The following is a 21,221-nucleotide window of genomic DNA, read 5'->3' on the forward strand; positions in this document are numbered from 1 at the left end:
TTTCTATAAACTATCGCTGCTGAAAGGCAGACTTTAATAGATGGAAATAACAGCCTTGGTCTATCCAAATGAAGTAGATATGGAAGCACTACCTCTTCTTGGCAGGTGACAGGATCAGAGTTGTTCTGAGCACACCAGATGCTGAATCTCTACCATTTACAGGAGTACAATGCACTTGTGGATGGTTTTCTGGTTTCATACAACACTCCCATGCACTCCCGAGGAATATTCAAATGGCAAAATTGGGTGGGTTCAGGAGCCCAGATGCCAAGTACAAGGATTGAAGATTGGGGTGCAGTATCTGGCCTTCAAACTTGTGTAGAACGTCCGGTCTGCACAGCAGCCTCCTGTGTGGCCTTTAGGATAGGTAGAGAATAATCGTGTACCATCATTGATGGTGCTATTCCAGGATGATAAGAATCGTTCTGGCCTTTGAGTGAATTAGTTTGATGATCGCTGTTGGCAATAAGGGAATGGGAGCAAAGACTTAAATACATATGCCTATTTGATCTATAGGGCATTCCCTAACGTGCCTGGTTGGAAAAATCAAGAGGCAAAGTCTGGGCAATTCTTGCTTTCTCGGTTTGCGAATAGGCCTATTTGAGGGAAACCCCAATCTCAAAGATGTCTTGCAAAATGGTGTTGCTAAAAAACCCATTTGTGATTCGCTTGAATAGTTCTGCTAGGAGTGTCTGCTTGAACACTCTGAATGCCTGGCAAAGGGACCACCATAATCCTGAGATTCCTCGACACTAACCATTTCCATATTGAGCTTCCAGGGACAGAATCCGGGGACTTGTCCTTCCTCGCTTCATCTGATAATGTATCTTTATTGTCTGTCTGGACAAAGTGAGTTTGTCTTAAAGGACAGAAGAAAAGACTTGAAGGCTGGCTGTCCCTCTCTCAACTCTAGAAGGCTGATGTGGTATGTGTGAAGGTGATCTACGCGAGCACCCCAACCAGATAAGGAGGCATCCATCCATTACTATTGTCTGTGTTGAGATGTGTTTACGAAAGCACATGCCCTCTAGTGGATTTTCTAGAAGACACCACCAACTCTGCATTGTTAGTGAGAGTCACTTTGTCTTCGCAAGAACTAGTCCCACTGATCCTCCAGACATTGTTGCAGAGGTCTCATGTACAAGCGTGCAAGTGGTACCTAGAAGATGCAGGATACTATTGATCCTATGAAAGGCAATATTTGCCTCTTGTTGAAATGGGGGGTTTCCCTCAGACTGTTACAGAATAGGTAATCGCCTCTCTTCCAAAGAAAACACTTGTGTTTACTGTATCAAAAACCGCTCACAAGTAATGAAGGTATTGTACTAGGATGTAAATAGATTTTTCGTGATTTACATGCAGTCCAAATTAGTTGAGGGCGACTGCCGCAATCTGGAAATGTTGGTGATACGTTGAAGCTTTGATAAGCCAACTGTTTAGGTAGATGAATATCTTCAACACCATGAGGTGTGCTGCATGACCGCCATGCATTTTTAAAAGGTCCTGGGTACAGAGTTAAGACCAAATGGAAGGATTTTGCATTGATAATGGTGGCTTCACACTGTAAACATGAGAAGTTTCCAATGTTATTTGGCTATTGGAATGTGAAAATAGGCATCCTGCAAATCTATAGATCAGAGTCAATCCCTCTGATGAAGTTGGGGGTAGTTCTCGTGGGGAGGACGACATGTCAGCTGGAAGGATCCTCAGCAACAGTAGCCCCTTGAAGCCCAACGGGCAAGCAACTGCGGGAAGGAAACATCCAAATAACTTCCTTTGGCAGTGCAGCATGAAAAAAGGAATGCTCTTTCACTACAGCGAACCCTGTAGAAAGGACACAAGCAGAGAAATCTTACTGCCCAACTAGGAAGACGGAGAACAGAAACTGACGACAAATATTCAGAACCAGGAACCAAATAGCAGGCATCGGCCCCAGTGACTCCCTGGGTTAAATACAGTTTGTATATGGCCACCAAACCACAGTGCTCTCGCAAGATATTACCACTGTGGGTTTTTAGCGCCACCATGGCGGCCATCTTGTAGTGTAGAAGAACATGCATAATCTGGTACCTTCCAGCATTTTCACCAATGGCGAGTCCCATGTACATGGCGTTTTCCTCATATTCCATGCCTTTCTTTTTCAGAGCACAATGCAAGATGGGCTACGGTACTAAAAATCCTGACATTATAATCTTTTCTTTGAAAATCTACTTGTTTGCTTTTTTCAGATCTAGAATGGGTCAAAAGTTGTTTTTTGGTCATTTTTCTTCACTAGAAAGTAACAGGAATAAATGTCCAATTTTTGTAAGGAGTTGGGACCCTTCCCACAGCTTGCTTTAAAGCAGGATAGAGACTTGTTGCTGGAGTTTTTTTTCGATGAAAAAGATCTTCTTTGATCAAATTGCTGGTGGATTATAATTAAATCTGAGACAATGGCCATTATGCACAATATTCAGAACCTATTAGCTGCTAGTTATGTTTGTTCACTCTTGCAGATCAGATTTAATGCTCATCACCACTGGAGCGGGTAAAGACGTTTTTGTGGCTGGAGCTGAATGCTGGTGACTTCCTCTTCCTCTGAAGATATATTCACAATGGAGATTAAACTGTACGAGCAGGTAACCAATGGACGTGGGTGCGTGATAGGATCTTGATCAGGCGGCAGAATTCCAACTATGTTTTGAACAAGACAGTCTGGGACACCTAGAATGATACTGACAATGGTGAGACTTCGACTTAGACCTATGCTGAGGTCTGGTATGTCAGGATTGAGATATGGAATGCCTTGTTAGAGGAGCAGGTGGTTGTGAGGCCTAGCAAGTGCGGGTGGGGGAATTTCCCCAGGAATTACCGATGGTGGAGAAAGAGACTTCTCAGATGGCTGAGGAGGTGGGGAAGAATACAAATACTGTATGATGACTGGAGAAGCTGGTCTTGAAGGTAAGTAAGCCCAGGTGTACTCCAAGTCTAATTCAAAGGGAAGCCTGCAAGTTTTCATCCTCGGAAGCCAGTCTACGGTCTTTTTTTCCACAGAATAGAAGTGTCTTGACGTCGATAGTTTTGTTTTCCTCGATGTCGTAGGAGTCCTAGATGTTGAACATGTAGGTGCTGCACCTCTTTTTGACGTAGATGTCCTTGACGTCGAATAGGGCGGTTGTTTCTCACTTTGCCTTCTCTTTATGGATCTTCCCAGTGGGTGTCCTTAGAGAGTGAGACAGGGGTACTGGAAGAGGGGATAGCCTGTCCTCACCCCCCAGATGTCTCTCCAGCCAGTAATTCCCGCCTTTTTCTCTTTCTTTTCGTCATGCAGGACAACCTTCTCACGCTCTCTCAGGGTGCGCCTGAAGGGGGCGCTGAGAGAAGGCATCTTCTGGGATCATGGGAGTCTTGCAAACATGTGTTACAGATCTGGTGAGGGCCAGCTTTGACCATCTTTCGATCACAATCTGGGCAGTTCACAAAGGAGATGACATCTTCCACAAAAAGAAACATATTTCCAGTTATAAAATTATAGAAAAATAATCTCACCTCTAAAGGATGCCAAGTGAACATAAATGGTTATTAAACTGGTTATGATGTGATTTAGCCTTAAAAAGGCCAAGCTCAGTGCGCCATAATCCTGTCGGCAGGTGCCGGAAAAAAGAACCGCGTCAATTGCCACCTACAGGGAATGATGGAACACGGGCGGTCAGGGTCACCTTAAAGGCGCAGTGTTTCACTGTCTTTCTAACATTGCTGCAGCCTATAGACTTAACTTTGCCCAAGTTATCCTTGTCATTCACTTTCAAGCAAAATCAAAAAAGGGCTCGTGAAGGATGCTTTTTGAATGCAACTTCTCTTTCCATTTTAAGGCTTCATGCAATTCTTTCCATCTTTTCAAGCAAATTAATGACATTTTCAATACAGCCGGCTAAATTATGCATTAGTGTCATATCTACTTCTTGGCCTTTGTGAAATAACGTAAAGATACGACACAAAATGTGACCTTGGAAAAAGTGTTCTGGGATCCCATTGTGCGGGTGGGACTATTCAAGGCTTTTGATGATTAATGGAGATCCCCCTGAAGATAATGTCCCTCTCTAGCAGACAGACCCCCTCGTGCGGGTGGGACTATTCAAGGCTTTTGATGATCAATGGAGATCCCCTGAAGATGATGTCCCTCTCTAGCAGACAGACCCCCTCGTGCGGGTGGGACTATTCAAGGCTTTTGATGATCAATGGAGATCCCCTGAAGATGATGTCCCTCTCTAGCAGACAGACCCCCTCGTGCGGGTGGGACTATTCAAGGCTTTTGATGATCAATGGAGATCCCCTGAAGATGATGTCCCTCTCTAGCAGACAGACCCCCTCGTGCGGGTGGGACTATTCAAGGCTTTTGATGATCAATGGAGATCCCCTGAAGATGATGTCCCTCTCTAGCAGACAGATCCCTTCGTGCGGGTGGGACTATTCAAGGCTTTTGATGATCAATGGAGATCCCCTGAAGATGATGTCCCTCTCTAGCAGACAGATCCCCTTGTGCGGGTGGGACTATTCAAGGCTTTGGAGTGGTGTGGCTCACTGGTTAGAGGCGGCAGACCCGGAAGCAGAGGTCGGCCCGGGACCAGGGTTCGATTCCCGACGCGGCAGGGTATTGGGCCAAGGTCAGCGGAGTCGATAATTCTCGCCTCGGTGCCTACTCTAACCATGGATCCCACTCAGCAACTCTGGGCAATAGCTTGCTTAATCTCCACTTACGGCCCCATCAGCGCCGGGGATGCTTGTCTTCACTTTGGAGATGCCCAGTAGGGACCATCTCACAGGGAAAGCCAGGATGGGTTCCCCAGCGGTATACAGCGCCGGGAGGCCCCATTGCTGGGGCAGCTGTGCGCTTTACAAGTATACAACATTTACATTTTGATTATCAATGGAGATCCCCTGAAGATGATATCCCTCTCTAGCAGACAGTGTGTTTGGGGGGCTACAATTGATTGGGTACATGGGCGACACTGTTTGATTACCAAAAGGCAACGAAATGGTGATGCACAGCACTTCCTAACGTTTCAGGCATAGTCTGCACATTCACAAAGGCGGTTCAGCACTCAACTTGCAGATCAATTGTGTATATAGCGAAATTGTTTTGGTCCGTAGTATACAAATAGGAATACTAAGACAGTATCATCTCAATGAACAAATGTAGGAGTCGTTCCTTCTTCCAAAATTTCTTTATTCATCAGCTTTTCTTTAAAATCACAGCATGCGATTAGTAGCCTGGCTAATTGAGATGATATGGTCTTATTATTCCTATTTGTAAACTATGGACCAAACAAATTTCGCTATATACACAACTGATCTTCAAGTTGAGTGCTGAACCACCTTTGAGGATTTTTGCCGTGGGAGTTGAGGTGTAGGGGGTTCACATCTCTGGTTCGTTGCACCATACATAGTCCATTTTTACTTTCACTACTCGGTGTTGACGAGTGCTGGACTTGTGTGCCTTGACCCTTCTTCTTGTTTGACCATAGTCTGCACATTGCATCTTGTCTTCTGCTGTAAAGAGCTTCCGACAGCACAAAGGAAACACACAAAAAGCGTAGTTTGGCATTTCTTTAATTAAGTTGCTAGATTCTCTTACAGAAGTTTATACCTACCTACACTATTCGAGCCCCCAATCACACCCTGGCCATCAGCTTTCTGCATGACTGACAAACAGAGCATCACATGCGAACGACCAGTAACATTCAATCATTGCACTCTTGAGAGCTTCGGCACAGTGGCAAATAGCAGTGTTAATGTTAAAAGACCAATATCCATCCTGATGCAGTAATAATTGTTTTCCATTGTGAGCCTCACTATGGCCAGACTATGCAGTGGGACAAAAACCTTGCGTTTGATGAAACACCGCGCAGGAGCTCTTTGCAGACTAATTACTAGAAATTTACCAGCATACTACGGAAATATATTTGTGATGTTTTGACCCTTGTGAATATAGACCCTATAGGACTCTTTAAAAAAGGTATTGATTATTACAACAGTGTCCTCCCAAAGCCCTTTATTTGACAGTATCATACTTGACGTGGTTCCCCAGCATAAGATGGAGGTCTTTTGACAATCAAGCTTTTCATCCCATATACTCTGGGAACAGTGGGGCCTCTGATGCCTTATTTCATTAGCAGCACCTGGCCTGGGACGCAATATTCCTTTATGGCAATCAGGATTTGACGCAAAAATCCACAAGGATAATCCGGTCTTGGATGCAATAGTCCAACGAGAGAATGTGTCACAGCACCTACCGCAATGTAAACAGAACAATCCCAGATACCCTGTCTCACCTGTCCAAAACTTAGGGATCTGTAGGAAGCAGAAGACATCCTTGAGTACAGCCAAGCTGGCATGTAGTCTGTCTGCTCCAGGCGTGGTCTTCTGGCCTAGGTGTATTTAACCAAAAACAACATAACTTATTTCTTGCCCGAAGGCCACTGTTTGGGTTCATGTTCGCCTGTGGGAACAGTAGAAGGACCATCGTATGTAGTGCCTTGCTCTTGCAAAACCTTTGGGCAGGATTTGAATTGCCCTGCCCCATCCCATCCCCTCAAACATATATGACTGTTGCTCTGAGATGATAAAAATGTATACTATTTTGAAAAACGAATGAGGGCAAAACATTGTTCTTATCAAAGGTTCTACAAACTCTAGCTGAAATAACACATTATTCATTACAAGTTTAAGTGGGGGAAGGAGTGAGTCCATCTGGTGTTGCATAACAAAATGCACACCTGTCAGTTTCCAGGTTCTGAACCGAAACTGCTGGGCTCATAGAGTTGTTCAACAGTACCTAAATGTTTAATACATTACCTTTTAATTATGCACTCTTTCTTTTTTACACTTTTTTCTTTTGTCTGGATGTACAATGTATATGCAGCTGAAAAGACCATATAAAAAAACAGGCACTGTTTTTATCTGACCACGTGTACCTTTTCTAAACAATGTCCCGCGCCAGGATGTGGGGAGGAGAGGACACTGTTTCACACCACAGACCACTTGAGCCTCACACCGAGGGGCTTGGGTGCATCTCAAATTTATAAATATCAATATCTATCGGGGAATTCTGTGGAGGATCATTCACGGCTGAATGGAATAGAGCACTCAGAATTAATTAAAATGTCTATCTCTGATATAAAAACATAATTTTGAGATTAGTCTGTCTGGCAGAATGCCGCTCTTCTCTATCAGATACCAAGTGTGGGAAGCAACACAAGACAAAAAAATCAGAACTGTGGTTAAAAAAACACCTTTGCCCTCTTGTTGGAAGTTAATCAAGCATATACAAAAGCATAAAAGATACCTAAAAGGACATCCAAGTCTAAGAGTAAACCTAGGATGGGGTGATCTTTGAGTTGTGATGTCAAGGCTTCCCATTAATGGCTCTAGCTTCCTAAATGTGCAGTTCCTCTGAGTGGAAGATCTATCACAGAGGGAGTATGGAGGAGAAACAAGCTGTACAAATTAACATAAACAAAGAAGGCAGAATTCATTGGAAATCAAACAGGCTGGAAGAAGGCCATACAATCTATCCTCCACTTTACTGCCGCAGGTTAGAAACCGGTTTGATTTAATACTTGGATGGATATGAGAACTGTCTATCACAGATAGACCCCCACCACCTCCACATAGGAGAAACGGTTTCCAAACTCTCTCATTTAGATAGATCCCACCTCCTTTCACAGGGAAATCTGAGGTCGAAGGACATGACTGGCACATCACAGTCATTCAAGAGCAGCGCTCACTGGAAGCCCTCCAGAGCACATAGCATAGCCAGTGGTTGCCAGCTCCTCTTCCCAACAGCTGCAAAAAATTGCAGCATGATCCATCCTGGAACGTAAACCGAGGATTCGAGAGACTGTGGCTAGGATGAAAAAGCTCAGACGCATTGCTCATTGTGTGTGGCAGACTGACTACAAGAGCAGATACAACAGGCTGTAGTCTTGACTGAAATGACTCTGCTGTGGCTGACATTTCTGCTCTTCGATAGACGAGTGGTGGGGATATATTGGCATTATTGGATGATCGTACAAACAACAGACGGGCTTGGAGGGAGTAAGCATAATGAAGACTAACCAGTGTGAAGGGTTAGGTTCTTATGGATCTCAATTCCAGCTGGGCACGTGCCATTTAATTCAATCTGAAGCCATGCTGGCCTAATCTCTGTGGCTTTTTTTCAAGGTATGGGAAGAGCGTGATCCCAGACACACCACTTCTTGAATCTTTCCAACTGCAGACTTAGAGATGTATATAGAGCGGCAGCTCCACCTCAGAGTACACCGCAGCTAAGACATCCTTGACCGTGGTACTGGAGAAATCATGGTTAAACACGGATGTCCAACAAGCGTTACAAGTGGTGATCATAATTTCTGTGCTGTGCAGTTTGTTCAACAAGTATAAACCTATAGTCAGATGTTTTTCTGGAAAGAGCCCTGCTCTATTTTAATCAGACATCTAACAGTAAAATTAAAATAAACCTTTCAACGAAGATCTATGTTTTTATGAGTGTAAAAAACCCTGCTGCAATGATTTATGCAGACTTCTGGGTTCTTGTTCTGGCACAGGACGCAACTCTGAGTGGAGTTGATTTTGCAATGTTGAACTTGCACTAACAGAGAAGGAAAAGGGTCAGTAAATTAGAGTGAGGATTAAGATCTCAAACGACTAAGAATGGTGCAATGTAGGGGGGGCGTTCCACTTCATAAAGCGAAGACTATTCTCCCCTCAAAACTTTGATTCCAAACCTCATCTTCTGTTCCACAACAGGCCTGAGGCCTTTCTTGGAGGAAGTGGTCTCTTTGGCGACAACAAAACTTTGTATTAGGGGCCGAGCTCTGCTGGGTTCTTGAGCTCCGAAGACTGTTCAGCTATACTATACTTTTATGAGTCAGACTGCAGATACTTCTAGTGCTGGACCATACCTCGGTATGGAAAGGCAGATCTTGTACCACTTTCTCCTACACGATCAAAGCAGACTGATGACCGATGAACCAGGAAGTAGGACACAGAGCACAGCACCATTACAACCATTGGAGAGCACTCTTCATACTGTGGAGAAGCAATTCAAGAGGAAGGAGGAGGAACAGAGATGATCAGGATACACGCGGAACTACCTGAAGTTATAGAGCACTTTGAACTGCACAAAGAGTATGTATACTAACGATACACAGAAGGCAGCCTTCGTATTTGCAGCGACGTATTCATGTGCTGCTTGATTTGTGCATGACTTTCAGATTGAGTCTCAAGCAGCTCAACGTGGTCAGTTTGTGTATCATATCCAGGTAAGTCAGAAAGAGTACGCCGGTCCAGCAGAGCCTACCCACCGACTCGGGCAGAACCATCTGCCCCAACATCTCTGAGGAGTAAGGCCTTCTAGACATCCAATGGACTAACAATGGTGAAGTCGGAATCCTTGCTGTTGCTGCTGTCGTCGTCAGGGCTGGAGCTGAGGTTACTGGAGGAAGTGGAATTGCTGCCCATGAGTGGGTCGCTGAAGAGAAGAGTGGCGGGGTGTGGTGCATCTCCTGCGGCGGTTGTCTCTGGCGGTGCCTGCAACACCTGCTGCAACACTGATACAGCTACGCTGCTCGCATCCTCATCTTCTGTGGTAACCAGGATGTAGTCATCAGATGTTCGGCTGTCAACACTTGCTGGTCCTTGAGGTGCATCCTAAAATGGCAGAGAGAATACTTAAAAGATTAGTCAATAAATCACACAAGATAATCAAAGAGTATACATTGGCCCATGTTTGTGGCGTGAAACAGATGAAATGCAAATTTTTAGGCAAATTCACTCGTGACCTCAACTGCCATCTTTGTTTGGTTTTTAAATCCATCTACAGCCTTTTCGAAAGCCAGAAAACAGTTACTGGCTGAAAACACTGGATCCGTGTAACGCCCACTCACTTCCCTTGTATGACACAGCAAATAAAACTTTAGGACACCTTGCATATGTCAAACAGCCGGATGGCACAATATGGTATGGTATGGTGGGCTTGAGGTGGACGAGTGTGAAAGCTTAGTTTGCCTCCAAGGCAGTCCTGCTATCTTGTTGGCCCTTTTGAAAAACTGAGTAGGTGAGTGAGATCTGAACTAAGAGGTGTGTAAGGTGAGGCCGACATGGATTCCTTGCTAGAATCGGAATCCTCCATGCCTCATGTGTGTTTTGGGAACACCTAAGAATTCTTTATTACGGATACAGTCCGGCAAAATTGCTGCTGAGGCAAGAATATCTTTGGCTCAACAGGACAGAAATAAACAGGAGCAAGAAGAAATGTGTGAATTTACAGACTAGGAACCTATATCACATCTCTACAGCCAAGCAACTACTGGACAGGGTCTGCCACCTGTGGTCAATAACCATCTATAAAGAAATGTGCATTATACAGGACTATATAAGTTCGATTCGATTTTTTTCGATTTACTTACTTTATTCGGTATCCATCAATACCATAAAAGTACCAAACAAATATTTAAAACACAGACAGTAAACATTCTACCATTATTTTAAATAATTTAAAAATAGTATATAACCTGTAAAAATACAAAACATCATGAAATGCAGGTAGAATAGACTAGCAATTTGATTTTTAAAAGAATTATCTGAGATAAAAGATCAATATAAGATCGTGTGTAAGACGGCGCGAGAGACGAGAAAATCAGCATCCGGAGTCTATTGTTTTTCTTAATCTAGCGGCCATCCTTAAAAAACTTTACAGTACAAAAAAGGGCGAGGGGCTCCTCAGACAATTTTTAAAATAGCAACGCCACCCTTGCTTGTTTAAACCTTAAGGACTTTAGAATATTCTTTAAAAACAACGTCCTGGGATGAGCATAAAAGGGGCACAATAAAACAAAATGAAGCGTATCCTGCGGAGACTTATAGTCGAAGCCGCAAGGGCCCCTCAACTCAATCGATGATAAAAACCCAGATGGGCTCCCCAGTGTGTGATGCAATAGGTTCATCCTGAATCTAGTCATCAGGAATCTGTCTTGGGCATTGTAAATATGCGCCAGGTATGGTTCCAGATCTGGACTAGATTTGGCAAGCTGGTGTGCTCTCACGGTTGGTTTAACCATTTCAATATCTTCCCTGGCAGACGCCCTCTGCTTTTCGAATGCCAACTTAATAAACTCCTTGTCCCGTTCTGCCAGCAAGTTTGGGTTATTATAATAATTAGCAAAACCCAGACCAGAGAGAGTTTTCTTTACAAATTTCAACCAGGGAATGTTATGCCCATGCTCCCTGTTAATGCAATCCGTTAGGATCTGCCTGCCTAAGGTAGCTTCGGGGTTAGTCCATATGTTTATCCAACAGGATAGAGGCTTTAGTTGGATCTCGTCTCTGATGTAAGAGAGACCTAGCTCTTCGTGAATTGAGTAGGATGGGATACTCTGTGGGTCTCTAAGTAACCTACGCAGGAACTTATTTTCTTCGACCTGTATCCTTTTGGGGTCAATAAATCTCCATACCTCACTGCCATATAAGATTTTTGTCTTGCTAATGGCCCTATACAAATTCACGATTTGTTCTGGAGCCCATCGTCCCAGCCTGTATGCGAATTTCATGGTTGCCCCAGAAGAGCTGGTAAGGGAACTGCATTTCTCATCTAACAATTTATTGAACCTATTATGGGTGTCAAACACAATTCCCAAATAAGAAAATGCCTGCACTTTTTCTAGGGGATGGGAGCCAATCATAAAGATAAATTTCCTGCCTGGCCTCTTTCCCATCTCCATAATGTAAGATTTGGAGAGGTTAGCGGACAGCTCCAGGTTCTCCATAAAGGTAACAAAACCATCAATCAAATGCTGAAGGCCCCGCGCGGTGCGTGACAAAAGCCCTGCGTCGTCCGCATAAAGCAGGACCGGTATTTCTCGGTTATCTATCCTCGGGGCGTCCGCCCCCAATACCCCCAGGGCCTTATCTAAGCCGTTGATATATAATGTAAATAGGAAAGGTGCCAGAATGCAGCCCTGTCTGACACCCCTAGAACAGGGAAAAGGATCCGTGGTGTCACCCTCCTCTTTGTACCGGACCCGGGCTGAAGTATACTGATGTAAAGTGCATAGGATATTAACCAAGCCTGGATCCACACCCATATCTCCAATAGCGCCCACAGTTTCGTGCGATTAACCCGTGGTACACCGTCTCTTTGCTAGCGACGGTGTACTTGGCAGCCAGGAGATAAAGATTGAGGCATTGGTCAGTTGTTGAGCGGCCCGGCCTGAAGCCGTACTGGATGTCCGAGATAATGTCATGCTCATCCGCCCATTCCATTAGGCGGGTTAGTATTGCTCTCCCCATGACTTTCACTGAGACATCTATGAGGAAAATGGGTCTGTAGCATTGTGGGTTATCTTTATTGCCCTTTTTAAATATTGGGACAATTATCGCAGTGGACCATGAAGGAGGCATGCCTACCTCTACTGCTGTATTAATTACTCTTGCCAGGATGGGCGCCTACAAATCTACCTGAGAAATCAGGAGATCCGGGGGGATCCCATCCGGGCCTGGGGCCTTATTATGGGTCAGTCCCTCAATTCCTGCCTTTATCTCACTTAAGGTGAAAGGGATTTCCAAAGCTACACCATCTCCTGCCCCATCAGATGAGAGAGGACTGCTTTGGCTTTCGTGATTGTAAAGACCTTTAAAATGCTCCACCCAGGCTTCCGGGAGGACATGAAAGACTGGCTTAAGTTTGTTCTTATCATGGAAAAGTGGTTCATTCACAATTTTCCAAAAAGCAGTCATGTCCCTAGCTTCAGCCGCTACTCTCTAAGATTTTCCCATGCCTCATTCTGCAATGAGGTTTTACGTTGTTTCAGAGCCTGTTTATATCTCCCCCTACACGTAGACACCCTGTTGTTGTCTTTGGGGACGATCTTTAGTGCTATTTTCAAATCTCTCAGGGCACTAGAGCATTGCTGGTTAAACCACCTAGGAGTAACTTTTACTTCTTTTCTGCCTCTGCTTCTAAGCAGCCCATCTATGCAATGGGCAACTCCCTCAAATGCGGTAATTAAACCCGCCCCCACAATGGCAGGGTCTAGGCACTTCCATATCTGCTGATTTTCCTCTGTCATTAGGGCCTTATAAAATTTATCACACTTGATATTTGCCCATCTTAATCTTCTTCCCTGATCCGTAATTTTAAAGGAGCCTCTAGTCTGTTTAGAGGGGGGGTGCTCGACTGGATCAGTGTCCTGTAAAATTAGGACCAGCGGGTTATGGTCACTAAAAATGCTTGGCTCAACAATAAAACTCACTATCCAGCTTAATAGAGTGGTGGGTACGAAGATAACGTCAATAATAGAGCCCCTTCCCTTCCCTTTAAAGGTTTGGGCAATGCCCGGCTCCCCAACTTCTCTTATCATATCCAAAGTTTGAGTCTGGGCATGGGTGCCCAGCATATTACTTATCTCCAGTCCCTCCCTGGTATGTTCCATATGTAGTCCCGCTTCCCTTGGACATGAGGCCCACTCCCCCTTGCTATTAAGTAGATGGTTGCAAAGGTGGCAATTAAAGTCACCCATCACCACCAACTGCGCTCTACTTGCCCCGTTCAGTTCTATTCCTGTCAGCCTGTAATCCAGTTCTACCAGGTTGGCCAATGTCTGTCCTCCATTAATGGCGTTATAAAAATTAATAAAAATCAATTTTAGACCCCTAGTTATAAGCTGTATGCCTTGAATGCAGACAGAGTCCCAGGCTAAATTCTCCCATCTTCCCCTTATCCTCAGATCCACGTAAGTGATAAGACCCCCTTTTGCTCGCCCTGCCGAAGATCTTCGTGCAGGTACAAAGTACATTTTATACCCTTCCATTGCTAGATTGGAAGAATCTACCTCCCATGATTCCTGCAGGCAAATGATGTTAAAACTCCTTATGTAATCGAGCCAATCCTGATTTTTTTGCTTGCTAGACAAGCCCGCTATATTCCAGCAGATTATATTAAGGGTTCCTTGTCCTTCTATTAATGAAGCTTTGGGCCTTGAGACAGTAAGCCCCATTTGGGGTACCGCTCCTCTAGAGGAGCTAGACCCATTGTTAGTCTTACTGGGAGATAGCTGTATTGGAGGCTGAATTCTCATGGTGGTTGGTTCCCCACCTAGTCCTCCAATAACAGTAGCATGATGCGCATCCTCCTGGGCACCCCCTTGATCTATAAGTGGCCACTCTATTAGCCAATCTAGGTCACTTAAGGTAGAGACACTTTGTACGGGGGCATATCGATTAAACAACGGAACTAAATCCTCCCCCCTATTCTCCTGGTCCTTAATTGCCTCGGATCTTCTCTGTTCTGGGCATACAATGAGTCTCGATAGAAGAAGCCCAGTGGGAGCATTCTAACCCTAGGAGCACTTTCTTCCTGATAGATACCCTTCTTTTGGTAATACAGCAGATCTCTTACCAACTCTGGATATCTGAAATTCAGTATAACGCAGTCTCCCGGGAACCCCTTCCTGCTTTTCCCAATCCATGACACTCTTCTCGCCATTAGAATGTGTCTATAATTGCTAATGCTAAAAGCTGCATTAGTGGGCAACCAATGAGCTGCTTTATTGATCAGGGCGCGTGTGGGCTCTTCCCTGTCTGCCGAGCATGCATGGATCCCTGTCAAAACCACTGTGTAAGGGCTTGAATCTGGGGGTAAGTCTAACATTGGCAATTCCTGAGTTTTAGTTACCTTGTCCACTGCTGGAAGTGCCGAATCGGTCAACATGACCATTTCGACCATCTGTGCTTGGGACGCAGTATCCCTGTTTGGTGCGACTTCGGGCCTCTTCCCCCCTTGGTTGGCCATTTTCTTCCCTCGTGCCTTGGTGGCCTCGAGCCTTGCTGCTGGTACCTCCCATTCGAAGGTTTTTCCTTCGCACCTCTTGTCTAGGTATGGCCGGGTCCATTACTTTATTAGTCGTCCCAATACTGACATCATTAAGCAATCCTGTCTTGGGGTATGTATTGGTCTCCGTGCCTCCCCTCCCTATCGAGCTGTGTCCCTTTTCTGTTACTGCCTCTGTCCCAACTTTTGTAATTAGCTGCGAAAGTTGCCCTTCTATCACGTTTAGCCTTTCTTGCAGGGGCCTCAGGTAAACTAACAATAGGGATTCCAACTGAGTGATTAAATCTTTATTGCATCTCTCCGATTCTGCTATCTCACTACAATACGGACACCGTATTGATGATGTAGAAGCCCCTCCTACCATGACCCCCTTCCTTCTCCTCCTCCTCCTTGACCTGGGTTTTTCGATGCATATGATCCCCCTTTCCTTACACTCTTAGCTGGGGCCTTCGTCTCTCTTATAGAATTAATATCAGTATTAGTAACGGTGCCCTTTGCCTGCAAAGCCTTTTTTGAGCGGGTGACTACCTCCCCTCTGGACTCTGGAGTATTTTTTTCCACTAACTCCTGAATGGGCATTATATCCTTCACATCCCCTTGCCCTAAAAAATCAGATGTCAAGGAAATTCGGTCTGGTGTTACTCCCCCCTCCTGTGAGGGAATAATTGACTGATCGTAGTTATCATCATCTATCTCCAGTGTGAATGGTTGTGGAGCCTCCCCTGTTATTAACGGTGCGGCGTGTATTATAACCTTAGTGCTAACCTTTTTTCCCCTAGTGCTTTGCCCCGGGACAGGCCCTGTAAGTGGGGATGGGCATCTGGCAATGGGGCCCATAGATGATCTCTTTTGTTCAATAAGCTTGTCCAGGGAGAGCCTTTTTTCAGTTAACTGAACTTCGTGGTTTAAAAGAGACTCCGCCCTCACTATAAAGGCATCCAAGGTACATCTTACCCCTCCCCCGCCATCCTGCTTATCTCCTTCCGGGCACTCATATCACGACTAGTCACAACAACCTCTTATAGATATCACTATCAGGTTGTCACCGAAGATTCTTGTATGGCGGGGAGACGGGTTCTACACCTTTGGAGGGCAGAAGATTGTCACAATTCTTCACACCCTCCACCTTGCGATCTTCCACACAAGTATCAGATTAGGTCCGTGTCCGAAAGTCCCCCACTAATTTCAGGTATCCTGACGATTTCCTCCTTCCTACTCTAGTTTGAGCGATCTTCAATCACTGGCCAAACGAGAGATACGGGGGGTGGCCCAGCCAGGCCTCCTTTGGCCCCTGACGGCCACAGACGGCCCGCCCTTTGCCCGGCGCTCGTCCACGCGCGTCCCACGGGACTGAAGTGACGGTTTGTTTTAACCAAGCTGCAGGCGGAAAGGGAGGGCTGCGGCAGTCTCACGTTGCCCCCAATGTCTCCTGGGGCCTGTAGTCACACTGGTCAATGCACTCGCCCCTGCACGCTGGCGCTGCGTCTCCCGCAAAGCGGGAGGCGCAAGGTCTTCTTCTGCCGGTGTGGGCGGAAAGGGAGGGCTGCGGCAGTCTCACGTTGCCCCCAATGTCTCCTGGGGCCTATAGTCACGCTGGACATGCTGGTCAATGCACTCGCCCCTGCACCCTGGCGCTGCGTCTCCTGCGAAGCGGGAGGCGCACGGTCTTCTTCTGCCGGTGCGGGCAGAAAGGGAGGGCTGCGGCAGTCTCACGTTGCCCCCAATGTCTCCTGGGGCCTGTAGTCACGCTGGACACGCTGGTCAATGCACTCGCCCCTGCACCCTGGCGCTGCGTCTCCCGCGAAGCGGGAGGCACAAGGTCTTCTTCTGCCGGTGCGGGCGGAAAGGGAGGGCTGCGGCAGTCTCACGTTGCCCCCAATGTCTCCTGGGGCCTGTAGTCACGCTGGACACGCTGGTCAATGCACTCGCCCCTGCACCCTGGAGCTGCGTCTACCGCGAAGCGGGAGGCGCAAGGTCTTCTTCTGCCGGTGTGGGCGGAAAGGGAGGGCTGCGGCAGTTTCACGTTGCCCCCAATGTCTCCTGGGGTCTGTAGTCACGCTGGTCAATGCCATCGCCCCTGCACCCTGGCGCTGCGTCTCCCGCGAAGCCAAACCATCCGTGAACTCAGGCTCAAATGTGTTCGTTACTGAGACTATACAAGTTAATAGTGTGCTGCTGCAATTAACAAGCATTGGTAAAAACCAATCGATCTGGCCCATACCTGAAATGGTCTTTTCATTCATTATTATTATTATTACACAAGTTTGAGAGTGTGGATGGGTGGATGGATGGATGGCTTGAGAGAAAGTTGTTGGTGAACGCATAACTTACTTTTGGGAGATTGGTGGTTTGGGGGAATGAATGAAACACTGGCGGAACTTAAAGTAGAACACTCTATTTCCACCTAGATTCTAGTAGAGGGCCTTGCCCTGTTGCTGAGACGGGAGGGTCTCGTAAAGTGGCAGCCTCATTGGCGGAAGGTCTGAGTGCCATGCTCTCACTGCTCACTCTAGAGTCACTTGGATGAATTGGGCTCAGTCATTCCTGATCTTTTTCAGAATTCAGGGCAGGAGAGGTAAAGGTGGGAAGGAGTAGAGGAGTCCTGTGTTCAATGCCAGCCAGAACATACCTCCTATCTAGGTCTGGGTGGATTTAGGTAATTTTGTTGTAATGCAAAATTACTGATAAATTAAAATGTTGCCGCTCCCGCTGGCAGAATTAAATAAATATCCAATTGTTTCTAACGTTTAGAAACCACTGCATACCACTCGGCACCCTTGCATACTCTGCAGTGATTAAAACTTGTAATCACTGCAGAGTATGCAAGAACGCGAGTACTATTTGCCCATGCTATTTTTTTAGGCAAAATGCACCCTCATATCCATTTTTGAACGCAATGGTGCATTTTACGCAACGGAAATAGCTCCAAATGCCCACGCCGACCCGTTGAGGAATTACGTGGAATCTGGTGGAATTTTAATGTAGTATGACAGAATCAAACTACGCAAATTCCACCAACCACTACTCCTAACTATGTGCTTATGGAAACTCCCATGCGCAAAACATTCAAAACTGTGCATTCTTGATGGTAGCAAAAAGGTCAAGACCAGGTTCTCCGCACTATTGGAGGACTCCCTGCACCATCTGAGGATGCAAATGCTCCTCGCAATTCACCAGACACTGCCGGCTCAGTTTGTCCATGGCTCAGTTTGTAATGTTTAAATACTGGCTGGCGTTGAGTTCCAGATTGTCGCAGCTTGTACAGTGAAAGCAGTGCCTCCTGTGCATTTCTTAAGATACGGTGAAAAGATGTTCCATGGTGCAAGCCTGCAGCGCAGTGTCCTGTTTTGCTTGGATGGCTTGAATTTAACTTGTAGGTATAATGGTCCTTTTCCTTGAGAGACTCTAAAGAAAACGCAGAGCACCTTAAACAATGACCTTGTAGCTGCATGCTGCCTGTGGACTGATTACAGGACTGGAGTCATGCATTCTCTCAGGTGAAGGTAAAGTAGGAATCTTGCGGCAGCATTTTGGATTAGTTGTAGTTTGCATGTGACGAATCTGGGTGCACCATGGGATAGGCCGTTGGCATAGTCAGGCTAGAAGATTAACAGTGTGTGCACCGAAGTTGGTATTCAAGGGATGTAAGCAGTGTTTCCTTTATGTAGAAGGCCCTGTAGTCACGCTGGACTCGCTGGTCAATGCCATCGCCCCTGCACCCTGGCGCTGCGTCTCCCGCGAAGCCAAACCAAGGTTTACATGTGTTTGTCGCATTAATATGTTTTACGTTTGTAAATCATATATGTCTATGTCTTTCTAATATTGTATACAAATTTTTTTTTGTTTGAATCACATTTCGTATAATTTACATGCACAAAAAAAAAAAGGCAAGAAGGCTATCTTCTAGTTTGTCCCGTGAAGGGTGTCTATGTTTTGAAAGAAAAAAAAAAAGTGTAAAAAACGCAACATATATTTAACTATAACCCAGGGATAATTAAAAAATCCTACTGGAGCAAAAAGAAAGTTTGGATTTATGGTGTCAGAGGTAACTTGCTTTTGTGTAAGCATTGAGGTTTATGGCACAGTGGTGGAACGCCCCTCGGGGAGGGTCGGCGTTGTTTCGCATCTTTGAGAGATGGTTTATCGGAGTGGTGTCTGTTGCATCTTACCGACTGACGGTGAACCCAGCTGGGCCCCTTCCTGCGTATGTTTAGCTGTAATTTGACCCAGTCCCAAGCACTTTGCGCCCAAACAGGAGCCACATCTTTTTTTTTTAATTTTTTTTTTTGCAGATTTATATAGCGCAAACTCGACCCGAAGGTATTGGAGTGCTTTACATGAGCACTGGTTACATTACACAAGGACACATTCATTTTTTTTTTTTTTGGTAGGCACAGGGATATTAAGTGATTTGCCCAGAATCCCTGGATGTGGACGCGACCCCGAGGCTCGAACCTTGATTTCCAGCACCAAGGTCGGCAGCTCCAGCAGTCAGACCACATCCTCTCCACATCTGGAGTCGCGGATGACAAAACGAGGAGTGACAGCTCCCCGGTCAGCGCCTCAGATGCCAGTGCCTCAACCCGCAACCATATGGCTCAGGAACGGACAATATAGGCTCCTGGGTGGAGAAAGTAGGGCTTTCTGATTAAAGGCAGAGAAAAAACCCAGCTCAGTTTGACCACGTTTAGAACCACAGCCCAGCATCACGCGACAGCAATAGGAATAATAATGACAACTTGTTTTTCAAAGCGCTATGCCATGGTGAAGTAGGTTCATATCGCTACTGGTAACATGTATTCAATTGCCCAACGCCATGCCTTTCATTTATTGTCCTCGGAAGAAAGGACAGTTGGTTAGGCCCCGCCAGCACTGGCACCCGACGACCACAAACTGCACAGATATATACGGGATGTGCATTATCACACCGGACTACCTTGCCCGCCTCTCACATTTAAAATCAGTGATGCAATTGAACTTCCAATACTGCAAGGCGCCACCTCAGAAACTGACCTCGAGGCGCCTCACGGAGACCTGAAGCCCATGAGCCGCACATTGACCTCGAGGCGCCTCAGAGACCTGGAGCCCATGATCCACACACTGACCTCAAGGCGCCTTATGGAGACCAGGAGCCCATGAGCCGCACACTGACCTCGAGGCGCCTCACGGAGACTTGGAGCCCATGAGCCGCACACTGACCTCGAGGCGCCTCACGGAGACCTGGAGCCCATGAGCCACACACTGACCTCGAGGCGCCTCACAGAGACCTGGAGCCCATGAGCCGCACACTGGCCTCAAGGTGCCTCACGGAGACCTGGAGCCCATGAGCCGCACATTGACCTCGAGGCGCCTCAGAGACCTGGAGCCCATGATCCACACACTGACCTCAAGGCGCCTCATGGAGACCAGGAGCCCATGAGCCGCACATTGACCTCGAGGCGCCTCAGAGACCTGGAGCCCATGATCCACACACTGACCTCAAGGCGCCTCATGGAGACCAGGAGCCCATGAGCCACACACTGACCTCGAGGCGCCTCCCAGAGACCTGGAGCCCATGAGCCGCACACTAGCCTCAAGGCGCCTCACGGAGACCTGGAGCCCATGAGCCGCACACTGACCTCGAGGCGCCTCACGGAGACCTGGAGCCCATGAGCCGCACACTGACCTCGAGGCGCCTTCCGGAGACCTGGAGCCCATGAGCCGCACATTGACCTCGAGGCGCCTCAGAGACCTGGAGCCCATGATCCACACACTGACCTCAAGGCGCCTCATGGAGACCAGGAGCCCATGAGCCGCACACTGACCTCGAGGCACCTCACGGAGACCTGGAGCCCATGAGCCACACGCTGACCTCGAGGCGCCTCACAAACACCTGGAGCCCATGAGCCGCACACTGACTTCGAGGCGCCTCACGGAGACTTGGAGCCCATGAGCCGCACACTGACCTCGAGGCGCCTCACGGAGACCTGGAGCCCATGAGCCGCACACTGACCTCGAGGCGCCTCACGGAGACCTGGAGCCCATGAGCCGCACACTGACCTCGAGGCGCCTTCCGGAGACCTGGAGCCCATGAGCCGCACATTGACCTGGAGGCGCCTCACGGAGACCTGGAGACCATAACCCATAACTTATCTATCTGCAGATTCCTCACCTACCGAATTTCCCCAGGTGCCAGACCTGATCTGGAACTTGTCATAGCAACCACTCCGTGTATATGTGATGATAGGTTCCGTGGTGACCTTGTGCCATCACAGGAAGTGACGACATGGAGCAAGTCCCTGCTTGCTTGTTCTGTATAGGAGCCACTCTTGATGTCGTTTTTTTTTGGAACTCTTCTGTGCCCTCAGATGCAAAC

At 46.8% G+C, this 21,221-nt stretch overlaps 1 protein-coding gene across 5 annotated transcripts in view; it reads right to left on the reverse strand.

The window, feature by feature from the left end:
- Positions 1 to 5,572: 5,572 nt before the first annotated feature.
- TBC1D5 (TBC1 domain family member 5) overlaps positions 5,573 to 21,221 on the reverse strand; it is a 2,224,639-nt gene continuing 2,208,990 nt past the window's right edge. For all 5 annotated transcript variants that reach the window (XM_085630445.1, XM_085630447.1, XM_085630444.1 and 2 more), the window contains one exon: positions 5,573 to 9,690. In XM_085630445.1, the coding sequence (XP_085486571.1) occupies positions 9,394 to 9,690 (297 nt within the window). In that variant the 3' untranslated portion in view covers positions 5,573 to 9,393. The remainder of the gene's footprint in view (positions 9,691 to 21,221) is intronic.

Source organism: Triturus cristatus, chromosome 10, assembly GCF_964204655.1.
Source record: "Triturus cristatus chromosome 10, aTriCri1.1, whole genome shotgun sequence".
Taxonomy (NCBI): domain Eukaryota; kingdom Metazoa; phylum Chordata; class Amphibia; order Caudata; family Salamandridae; genus Triturus; species Triturus cristatus.